Source organism: Phalaenopsis equestris, unplaced genomic scaffold (assembly GCF_001263595.1).
Source record: "Phalaenopsis equestris unplaced genomic scaffold, ASM126359v1 Scaffold000404, whole genome shotgun sequence".
In the NCBI taxonomy this organism is placed as follows: Eukaryota; Viridiplantae; Streptophyta; class Magnoliopsida; order Asparagales; family Orchidaceae; genus Phalaenopsis; species Phalaenopsis equestris.
The window spans coordinates 304,970-317,093 of NW_018164846.1; the positions used below are offsets into that span (position 1 = coordinate 304,970).

Below are 12,124 nucleotides of genomic sequence, written 5' to 3' on the forward strand. Positions count from 1 at the left end.
TATATATATATATATATATTTATTTATTTATTTATATATTATTTGTTTAATTAGTTAATTATAAAGATAATCTATATATGCATAATCAAGAACATCCAAGTTGTGGAACAAGCGCGCACGTTTTAAGGATTTATATATATATGTTTATAAATTACCTTGCTCGATCTGTAAGACGCTTAATTAATTCATTCCACCAAGAAAAGTCTTATGTATTCAGTCTCCATCGATCCATCGATCAACAGCTAGCTAGCTAGCTATATATCGATCGAATTTTGTTAATCATTTTAATTTGTTTATGGCCGGATAATTCCTAGTCTCTAAGACGTGCACCGCATAAGCTTAGTTAGGCTATTCATAATGCTCCGCCTAACAAGTGTTTAAATAAATAAATAAATAAATAAATATAAATAAATAAATAAATAAATATAAATAAATAAATAAATAAATAAATAAAGATTTAAAAGTGCACACCAAATAATTGGGATAAAGCATAATATATATATATATAGAGGAACCTAACTAAATAAAGATGTTCCCGGTACAGCTTATTAATGGCTATTATTATTATTATTGGGTAGATCAGTAAATTAAGCTCATTAATTCCTTTAGTAGATTTTATTCAACTAAGCTCGTTGTCAAAAAATTGAAAAAAAAAAAAGCTTTTTGTCAGATTAGAAGGCACCATAGCATATTAATAGAAGAACTAGCGATAAAGAAATTCGATGAAGTTTCCACAGGAGCTTGCTAATTCAGCATTTTAATTATTTTTTTTGAAAAAACTATTAACTCATTTAAACAAAATTTTAGATTCTTTTAGTTAGGCTAAGAAGCATCTCACCCTCTTCCTCTCGTCCATTGTGTTTAGGCACTCAGGGTTGTTGCAAAAGAATAATGTTTGATAGCTAGCTAGGTGTCACCTCCCAAAAGAGCCCATGTGGACGGTCACGGGATCAGACGATGATAAGGAGCCATTTGATCAAGCGTGTGTCGAATAGACGAAGGAGATTGAGCCGGACAACACTTCGGAACATAAACCGCAGGCCGAGTCAGCAGCTACGTGGATGGCGACGTTCAACTAGAGCGTGCCACGCGTGCCTTTGGAGCTGTCTAGTATCTAGTCAGCACGCTGTCACCTCCCAAAAGAGCCCTTTGTGGGTGGTGGGCAGCCCAGGACTTAAATACTGCTTTTCGGCCCTACACCTAGCCAATGTGGGACTATTTGTCCGTGACATAGGGCAAAGGATCACCTCAGATATATTTATGCTCCCTGGGTACCTGTACATTGACAGTTTTACCCTTAAACTCTATATAAACAACTCTTGTAGCACGAATTGAAAATGAATGGAAACTTATTTATCTTCAAAGTGCGTAAAAACCCTTCTCTCTTTCCTCAGCTTTTTCTTTCTTCTTGAAGTTCCTTGATCTGTTATTAGGGTATAATATGCCCATCAACATAACATCAAGAAAGCCATTGACTGTTTCTCTTTAACCTTTCCTCAAATAGGCCTTGAAGCATACTGTGGGTCCTATCAGAACGACCCAATTATTTTCATAGGCCTCATTTTTTTTATGACTTGCCACGTATGTGGGACGGAGAAACCCACTCTCTGCCTTTATAGTTTGTGTGAGCGTTGATACCATCGAGATGTTCCGATGGAATAACCATCTTTTATGACAATCATTTTTACTAGTTATCACTTGAATGTAAGCAGGACCCCTATTATCGAGATTTTTCTTGGGTATCCCCTAAAATGTAATCAACCAAATAGATACGTCCATTTGAGAGTTGTGCTTGACCCCATAACAAAAACGTTCTTTTTGATTTTTTGGTTATGGGCTGCTTATGTAGGGATTCTCTTCGTAAATATTGTGTTTCGAGATATTTCGATTCGATTATATTTTGGATGTATACTCTCAACCTATCACATGATGATTTCCTTAAGCTTTTCAAGTTTCTTTTTAATTTGTTTTTCTATTTTTGTCTTATATTCTCATCTTTCCGATTCCTTTCTTCTCTGGCTCACTTTTAATGATCTAGGAGAGTGATTTACTTGGAGAGGAGAAATAATACAACGATATATATATATATATGCAAGTTGGCGACTCCAATGTTTAATTAAGAAGAACCAAACGTAGAAAACTTTTTCTCATAGGTTTCTTAACAAGGAGCGCTAAGTACAATAGGTTACAAGCAAGCATACTTATTCTCCCTTGTTTAGCACAACTACAATCAATATTCAATGATTTCAATAAGAACTCATCAATTTAAAGAGCATAAACTTTTTTTTACTTAAGCACTTTATTAATCTCCACTCGATGATTCAAGATAAACAAAAATTACATTCATGTTCTACATTGTATCGACCCATTCCCCTTCACCCTTTTCATTAAGATTATCGATTTAATGAATAAATGAATCCATCTTTCTTTCAAGTTAAATTTTAAACAAGTTTATTTTAAATTCCACAATTGAGCTTTGCCAAAAACAGTTTCTATGTTGATTAGATAACTAAATAGTCATTAATAACCTGGTAGTACTTAAGAAATAGCCGAAAAAAAGTTATAAATGATAATGATAAAACAAAAGAATATACTTTTTTGTATGAAAAAAAGAAGAAACTAAACTCATTGAAAATGTTTTTTTTTTTCAAAAATTTAAGCTATTCATTGATAAGTTTCACTTTTAAATTTCTAAATCATCCCTCTGTGTTTGCAACAATCTAATAATAATAAATATCAACATAAAGACATTGTCGTTATTACCATTATAATTTTGATTTTCCTACAACAATACTCACTAAAATGTTTCTTCAATTATAGAAAAATTACAATTTCCGAGTGTATATATTTGATTCATAAGCAACTTATCTCATAGCTTCAACATTTCCACTATCAAACATCTACAACAACTAGGATAACTAGAACCACAGTTTTTTGAAATACACAATCTTTGGCTTAAGACCACTTATGAGCTAAAGTTTTACCTACATCATCCAGTGATCCTCATTAGCTACAACTAAATTGAAAGTAAAATTTTTTTTTTCTCGTATCCCTGTGTTTATATTGGCGACGACACAAGTAATGCATATATTCTTATTAAATTTTATTTCACACCATAATTTGCTAGCAACATGATGACACCATACACCATCCTATAGAGAAGCCCATAGATATAAATTCCATGGCAAATAAAATGGCCACACAACACAAGTTATTAATTGTAATGGGGAATTCAAGCACACCAAAGTCAAAATATAATTGAAAATAAAATTAAACACAAGATCTCATATGCATTTAAAATCAAGTATATTTCTAAACGTGAAAATATAACATTTATATTTATTATATTTGATGAATAGATTGAGTAATCTAATAGCAAAATTCCTGATGAAATATCTGTAGACAAAAGTCTTATGATGAATGATCAGATTAAAGTTGATTTTATCTTTAACTCTTAATTAAGTGGATACAAGTTCATAGAGCAAAGCTTATGATCAAAGTTAAGTGGAATCAAAGAATCAAGGAATTTGTTAATAACAATTTTTTAAAAGAAACCTGAAATAGGAAACAACAAATATTTACTCAAATCCTAAAGGTGCATGATTCATCATAATTACTTTACAAGTCATTTAAGTTAGTTTTCTTTGAAGAGATTCTCCATATATATATATATATATAATTGTATGATTTTCATGTTATTAATTTCCTTGTCATCTCATTTTCTATATAAATATATGTAATTAATAATAATAATAAATAATTAATATTAGCCTATTAATATTTCATTACTTGCTTGCTTTCATTTGTATGATTTGCTAGACTTGGTTAAGGACATTTGCACAAAATTGAGTACTAACTACGAAGTAACACTCTTAATGCTCAAAGACACCGCCATACAAATATTTGATGCTCGACTACTTCAATAAATTACCATTTTGCTCCTAAAATCATCAATTTAACAAAATAGCTTTAAGTTTATCGCTAGAGAAAAAACAATTGTGTCTTTGAGCAAATTGATGGGTTGTGTTTGGATGCAAGGAATTTGACTGAAAAACATGGAGAAGGGTTTGAAAAATATGATACAATGGTTGTAGATTCATAATCAGGTCCTAAATTTCACCTCTTTCTCTTCCTTCAGTTCAGACAAAACCACAAAATTGGAAAACAAGAAATATATAACCTCATGTTAAAGTGCACATAAGAGCCACACAAAAGTTAAAAAGTGAAGAATTTTAAATGTAGCATACAAAGATAAAGCATAAGAACTACATGTCTGAGAAGGGGTAAGGCTTTGACCCACCCAACGTAAAATCCCAAACTTTTTAAAGATTATAAATGTAAAAAAGCAATCCATTTACAAAATCTGAATACCAATCACACCCTCAGAATAAACTGATCTACTCGATAGGTGCCTGATAGGGGAGGGATCCCTAGTCATCCCACATCCACTGACATACTGCTAATAGATATATATTGACATATTATTTTCAAAAGTGAGACCATATTTCATATTCTTAGACCCAACAGGATTTAGTCACTCCATACCTCACTCTGACAGCAATTTTGCCTTTTTGTCCCACTACTGACCAATCAACTCTTACTAGGTATGAACATCATGATTCTCTCTCATCTTTAACTTTCCAAATTTCAGTTAAAGCAAGTCTAATGATGTGCAACATATTAATTCTTTTGAAAGAATAATTATTAATGGTTTAAGAATTTGTATGAAATAAATAAATAAATAAAGCTAGCACTACCTCTTGATCTCTTACACAACCTGTAGCTACCAATTCCTAATCTACTCCCACCTTCATGCAACAGTGGTTTCCTCTCCTCTGTCTACTTCACTGTTGATTCTCTACCTCCTTTTATTGGTTGGAAGTCTCATTTTCTGTGTCAATTTAATGCCATTGTCAATAAAATAGTTGCATCAATGTCATCGCTAAACCACAAGCCCTATCATCTTATCATCTCACTCTTACTCTTTAAGAAAAACCTACTTGTCAGCTTGATCAAACATGATAGGTGCTCATTGAGTTAAGTTGTTCAAATGAGATTTTGGTTTAAGGTTTGTTGGTAAGTTTGTTGACATAAGCTAAATTTTGAGTACAAGCTTACAAGCTGCTCAAGTGGAACTCAAGTTTGTTGGTAAGTTTGTAGACGTGGCTTGAGCTCAACTAAACTAAATTATATTCTTTGGATAGGTAGTCATAAGCTAAAATTTGAGGACAAGCTTACAAGCTGCTCAAGTGGGGCTCAGTATAGACGTGGCTTGAGCTCAATTCAACTAAATTATATTCTTAGGATAGGTAGTTAAATTATAATTAATATAATTTAACACAAAATTGTAACTTCTACGTTATACAAATAATCTTTACACTAAGGGTTTATTTGGGGCAGCTGCAGCTTATCCAATTTATCCATATAAGCAGCTTATCTTGATAATCTGTTGATCGACAATTTATTTGGTTTGTGTGTTTTAAAAACAACTGATTCTAGATAAATGACCGTTCTGCCCCTGTTTTGGATAAACTATTTAACTCTTTGGTTTGTGCGTTTGAAAAACAGCTGATTTGCAGTTTTTTGTAGAAAAAAAACCATTCAAAAAGTTGCAGTGTTATTGTTTACACTTGAACTTTAACAACTACGCATCTTACAGTTGAGAACCAAAAATACCATTTCATAACAGTACAAAATTATGATAATTTTAATAAAGAGCATTTTAAATAGAGAGCTTATAAGAAATCATTGCTTATTAAAATCTATTAAATATCAACAAATGACATAAAATAAGCAATAATATCTCACATTCTAATCGACCATTTATACCAAGCTGAGTTCCAAATCCATAGAAGTAATAAAAACCCACTCTTTAAAAACAAAATGGCTTCTTAACCCACACACCTAAAACATGGCCATTCTCTCACACAAAAACTTGAAGAATCCCCCCAACAAAATCTGGACCAAATTGAAAGTTTCATCTCTCTTGGCAACATGAAAACTTTCAGTTCGAATTTGGAAGATAGTGAAGAGGAAGCACCAGATGCTGTGGTCAGTTGGGGATCGGAAACCGAGATATCCATTAGTAGGGCGGGAGACCCTCCAGAGCTACAACATCGAGAGAAAGAAGCAGTTATATCAGGCTCGAATTGGGAAGACGACAAAGAATACCAAGCAAGGGCGTAAGAAGTCTTTCACTCAAAGGAAACAAAAAGCAGATCACGAGTAGGACCCTGCGATCCGCGTTTAATACAAAATAACAAACGACGTTTTCCAAAACGCAACATTCAAACAGTTGGCTGCCAAAACACAATATTCAAACAATCTGAACCCCCTACACCATCGAGAGAAAGAAGCAGTTATATCAGGCTCGAATTGGGAAGACGACAAAGAATAACAAGCAAGGGCGTAAGAAGTCTTTCACTCAAAGGAAACGAAAAGCAGATCACGAGTAGGACCCTGCGATCCGCGTTTAATACAAAATAACAAACAACGTTTTCCAAAACGCAACATTCAAACAGTTGGCCGCCAAACCCCCAACACACCTTAAGTAACCAGAAACCTTAAAAGCTAGAATGTCACCCTTACATGGCACGTCGTAATTTATCCATGATTAAATTGTTGAAAACATGAGTGATTACTTTAAATTTAGGTGGAAAGATAAAAAGTATTCTGATCGCACTGTACTGCAATTAGGGATGTAAACAAGCCAAACACGAGTGAGCTCTGGGCTCGCTCGTGTTCAACCACAGTAAAAAAGATTACTGTTCGTGTTCGGTTCGTTTAAATTTCAAACACAAAAAAGTATGTTCGTGTTAGGGTCGTTTGCTTAGCGAGCCAAACACGAGCTGTTTGCGAACAAAGAGTTGTTTTAACTCTAATCACGTAGCTATAATGTTAAGGGTTGAGGCAAGATTTAAATTTTATTGTTTAGATTAATACATCATTTAAATATAACTTAATATATTTTTTATTTTATTTTTGTAATTAATAATTTTAAATGATTATAAATATTTGTAGCATTGTAGCCAATTAAATTTTTTGAAAGTACTACTCATAATATATATATATATATATAGCTTGTGGGGTCGGTTCGTTTTGACTCGAAATACTACTCATCAAATTTATATATATATATATATAGAGTAGTATTTTCAAGTCAAAACGACCGAACACGAACGGACAATTCTTTGTTCGTGTTCGACCTGTTTACATATTGAGCATAAAAAAAGCGTTCGTGTTCGACACATACGATAGTAACCTGATGGTATTTGTAATGATATTGTACTGCAATACCACCACAATAATATCATATACTACTAATCTGCACTTATAATTTTTTGACGCAATATTTTCTCGTCAACATGACAAAAGAAAAATTTAAAAGACAACCCAAAAAAAAACTTCCGCTTCATTTGCTCCTCACAGCATATTTATAAAGAAAATGAAATATTGATGAAAAAAATTATTTTGAATCAAAAAATAAAAAATAATAATAAATATCATTTCCATCAGTGTATTATTATCAAACCAAACATCCCCACTCCTCTAAATGAAACCCACTACTTCCTAAGAAATAATATACTCCATGATTCATTATTTGATCAAACTATTAAGAAGCAAATCAAACCCTTAGGGAAAAAAAAGACCCTCATAACCTATCACCATCACTTCTACAAAATGGGCAATTAACTCGAATCAAATTAAATAAAAAACCTATAAAAAATTTTATTTTCAACCAAATATGAACTAAACTTTTTTACACTTATTGCAAAAAGCACTACCAGTTAGTAGTTAGAATTAAGGTGTCCCCAAGCTCAGCGCTCTAAGATGTTCCTGATGCCTGAGCGCTGCTCTTCAGTCAAAGTAGAAGGAAAAATAACATCAAACTTGATCCTTAGATGTCCCTTACTCCCCGGTTCCCGGGCAATTGGCATCCCTTCGTTGGCAATCAGAAGCTCGTAGCCTGGGCTAACTATGTTGGCGAGTTGAACTGTAAGTTCACGGTCATCAAGGGTATGAAGCTTGAATGTGGTTCCTCCAATGGCGTCTGCTAGTGATAACTTCTGTTGAACAACGAGGTCATTGCCAACCCTCGTGTACACAGCATGTGGATTCTCATCAATCTCAAAAACCATATCTCCTGGAATCATGTTGACTTCCTCATCTCCCATTTTTGGGAATGTGATCTTAGTTCCCTTCTTCCATCCAGGCTTCACGTCAATCACAACCGTCTCTGATCGAGTCACAGATTCTCTAGGTGAATAAAAAGAAAAATGCAATGGAAGCACATTAGCAATTATAAAGGTTTCTAATTAATTGTTCTTAAAGTTCAGAGCAGCAAAAATAAGTAAGGCAAATAATTCATATTATTTGACAGATTTAAGGCTGTTTGGGGGCAAATAATTCACATTTATCAATAAGCTGTCTTGCAACAGCTGTCCCAGGAAGCTGTTGGGACAGGAAGCTGTTGTGGATAAGTTGGCTGACTGTTTGTTTTTTACAGTTTGAAAATAGCTGTGCGATAGCTGTTTCTAGACAAATAACTATTCTGCTCCTGTATAGTAATATTGTTTCTAACAGAACTGTCATAACGTTATATTTGATATTTGAGAAGTAAAAATCCACTTCAAAATAATACATAAAAAAAATACTCATCTCACTTATTCTTGTATAGTTTGTGTTGTGATGTTTTTAATATAAAATGATGGAAATATATATATTTTATAATAATAATTAATTAAAAATAAAAACATGTCCATGAAGTGTCATGTTCAAGTTTTTTCAATTATGTCGTATCCTCGTATCCGTGTTTCATAGGGATCTTATGGGTTGAGAGCAATGTCGAGAGGAGTCCAATTGATGAGGTATGTGGATTTATAGTGCCCCCAAGTGATGTTGCCCCATCATTGTGCTGAATATGGATTGTATGGGTAGAATAGGTGATATAACATTGTAGAACATTGTTCCTATGTGATTTTATTGGTAACTGGCTATAATGAAGAGCTTCTTGAAAAAACAAATTGATATTGTTTTCAAACAATATTACTATAAGGGATTGCTTGGTTGCAAATCTTTCCAAAAAATCTTTCCAAAAAATATTGTTAAACAACATTAATTATATTACCTTCTTTAATCTCATTTTTCACTAGTTTTGAGGTAAAAGATTGAATTTACTAAATGCCAGTAAAGGGGAAAGTTCAGGGACACCACACACCATATGCCTCTCATTCTTCTTCATTCAAATCCTAAATCTTGAAAATCTTTACCAAACAAATTATAAACAGGATCTAACATCTATCATGTCAATCAAATTTCAAGAGTAAAGTAAAACTTATTAACAAAATATACTAAATTAAAGTTGATATAAATCCTATTTGTTGCCAAATAACTCCTAAATGAAATATTTCAAGTAATATACATTATGTGTGAGAGAACTAATTTATTTTATAGTATCCAAAAAACTAAAAAAAACTAAAGGTTTGCTGACTTAGCACAATACACAAAAAATTGACGATTCAAGCAGATTTAGAAAAATTCCATGCATTGAACAGTGAGTTGAATTAATTCAAATATAAATCTATTCAGAGTAAAATTATTGATATGAGAGTTGAGGATATGAACGGTACAATTTGGATATGGCAGCTTCCATGAACGCAAGCTTTCAATTTGTTTGCACGAAAACAATCATAAAGAAAATAGAGATTAAGAGCTAATCATGAGTATCTTAGAATAGTTACCAAAAATTAATAAAATGGATTAATAGTGTTGGGAAAAACTAAAAAAAGCAGGAAAAACCATTGAGCAAGTTTTGAGGTAGCTGGAAATGAAAATGAGCTATGTATTGTTTGCTTGCGATAGAGAAAGGGACTTTGGAATCTGGATTTAGGACATGTCCCTGAGAATAGTTGCTCTGGTCAGTAGGTGAAGAACTGAAGTGACTGATCCATAGATTAGGGCTCCGTGTTTGTTGAAAAAAAAGACCACTATCTGGCATAAGGACAAGGTATTAGGGTCCAGGACGAGCGGGGCACGAGAGGGGGGCAGTTAGGGCAGAAGACGCGAAGGGCATCCACCTAAAAATATTGGAAGAAACGCGCCGCGACCAACATTTTCGTTAACATACCAAAAACCCCGCAGCGACTCGGTACCGCCACCGCCCCAAATGACGCAAAACAACGTTTCCGCGCTGCGCTGCTGCCCCAAACAGACCCTTAGAAAAAGTGACACTGAGTTTCTATTTAGTTGTTAACTTTGCTTTCTGAACTATCGTGATATATGAATTTATTTGTTAAAAATAGCTTTTTGTACTATTGTCTACGATAAAAAAAAGATACTATTGATTGTTACTGAACAATATTAATTTTTGTGAGATAGACACCTAAGGGAAAATTTGTCTTTTATTAATCTACGAATAATTTAGTCTTTTGTCATTTATTTTGATTTAATATAAATATGGTTAATATGTTTAAGGTTAGGGTTAGGGGCAAGCAAGAGATTATGTATTGTATCTTAGGGTTAGTGGATTGGGAGAGATTTCCTACCTCTCGAATGTAGGAATTGAGAGAGATTGTCTACCTCTCGAATTGTAGGCACTTAGCTTACGTATTTGAGTGGAGTTATTTCAAGTTCTTGCAATAAAATATTTTTGGCCCTAACTTTGTAAAAATTTGTGGAAGATTCCTATCACTATGTTAACTTAATATCATTAATAATTAAGTCTATCATTAAAATTAGAATATTTAGGGTGCGTACAAAGATTCCTTATGTGGGATGTCAGCTTGAATGAACTGGGACCATACTTCATGCATACATTGATTCCTAGAGTTCAAGACATCCATTTGAGACTCTCTGGCGTACATTGAAGGATTCTGCTAGACTTTGTCTTTCACTTAGACGAAGGTCGGTCGACATTTTATCTGTCAGACAGCTTTGAGCGAATGATAGATTCTTTGCGGGCGGTTCAATTGACTCATGAATGTTTTTTGGTTGTCTCTTGGGCAAAGGCTAGTCAGTATTTGTCTATCGAACTTCTTCGATTCGACCAACAGATCTCATTCGAAATGACACATGTAAATCGAGCTTGAATTGGCTCGATCGTCATCAAATTTATCCATACAACATCAAATGAAAAAACAGACTGCATGAGCACGTTTGAAACGTCTATTTTGTTTATGAAGAACACCCATATTGCTATGATTTTGTGCACAGACAAATAATACACAAATCGAGATAATTAAACTTAAAAATTTAAAAAATAATGATAATAAATGGATAAAAGTTCTTACAACCGAAAAGAAAAAAGAAGGGAACACTAACTCATGCGCCTGACCCTCTCTCACATGATGATGACCTAATGGTCTTTCGTGAAATCTCAAAGCTATCACTCGCCTCCCTCGCCTCGTTGGTCGGCACGACGCCACTTGCGTCCTCACCTCGCCGACCGCCCCTCTCACACCGACCCTCTCTTTCCGTCGGTTGGGACGTCGTGCATCCCTCTCGGGCTTGATCTCAAGACTCTAGTCGCTCGTCCCTCGATTTTGAACGAAACCCTCACTAGTGTTCTCCCCTTCAACTCGAAATAATAGTTGAATTTTTTGTTGTAATATTATAATAGTATAGGTATAGTTATGCCTTAAAATAATTCAATATTATTTTGAACAAAATTGTATTTTTAGAAAGACAATAGTTGCTTAAGGGTCATTCAAGATAACGTTTGTTTTTATTTTCTATTACTTTGTTTTATTTATGTTAAACAACTATTTTAAAAATGTATTTATTATTATTATTATTTTAAATATATATTAAAAATACATTAAACAAATATGTTTATAAAAAGAAAGGACAAAAACAAAAAACAAGAAAAAAAATAAAATTGATCCCAAACAAGTCCTGAGTTTTTTATTAGCAACATTTTTTTTATTTTTTATACAATTGAATTTACATTTATCAAATGCCTATAAATTGATTTTTTGATCTTAGAACGCTTATCAATTACCGAAATATCATTTACAAAAAAGACTTAAACCACTAAATTACCCTCTCTTGTTACACAAAATCTACTGTATTTTACCATATATCGAGGATCAGATAATATATATATATATATATATATATATATATA

General features: G+C 33.1%; 1 protein-coding gene across 1 annotated transcript in view; it reads right to left on the bottom strand.

Annotated features, from left to right (window-relative positions):
* Positions 1-7,497: 7,497 nt before the first annotated feature.
* Positions 7,498-12,124, bottom strand: part of LOC110026942 (dnaJ homolog subfamily B member 1-like) — a 19,449-nt gene continuing 14,822 nt past the window's right edge. Inside the window, exon 3 of the mRNA XM_020728176.1 lies at positions 7,498-8,256. Within this exon, the coding sequence (XP_020583835.1) occupies positions 7,818-8,256 (439 nt within the window). The 3' untranslated portion in view covers positions 7,498-7,817. The remainder of the gene's footprint in view (positions 8,257-12,124) is intronic.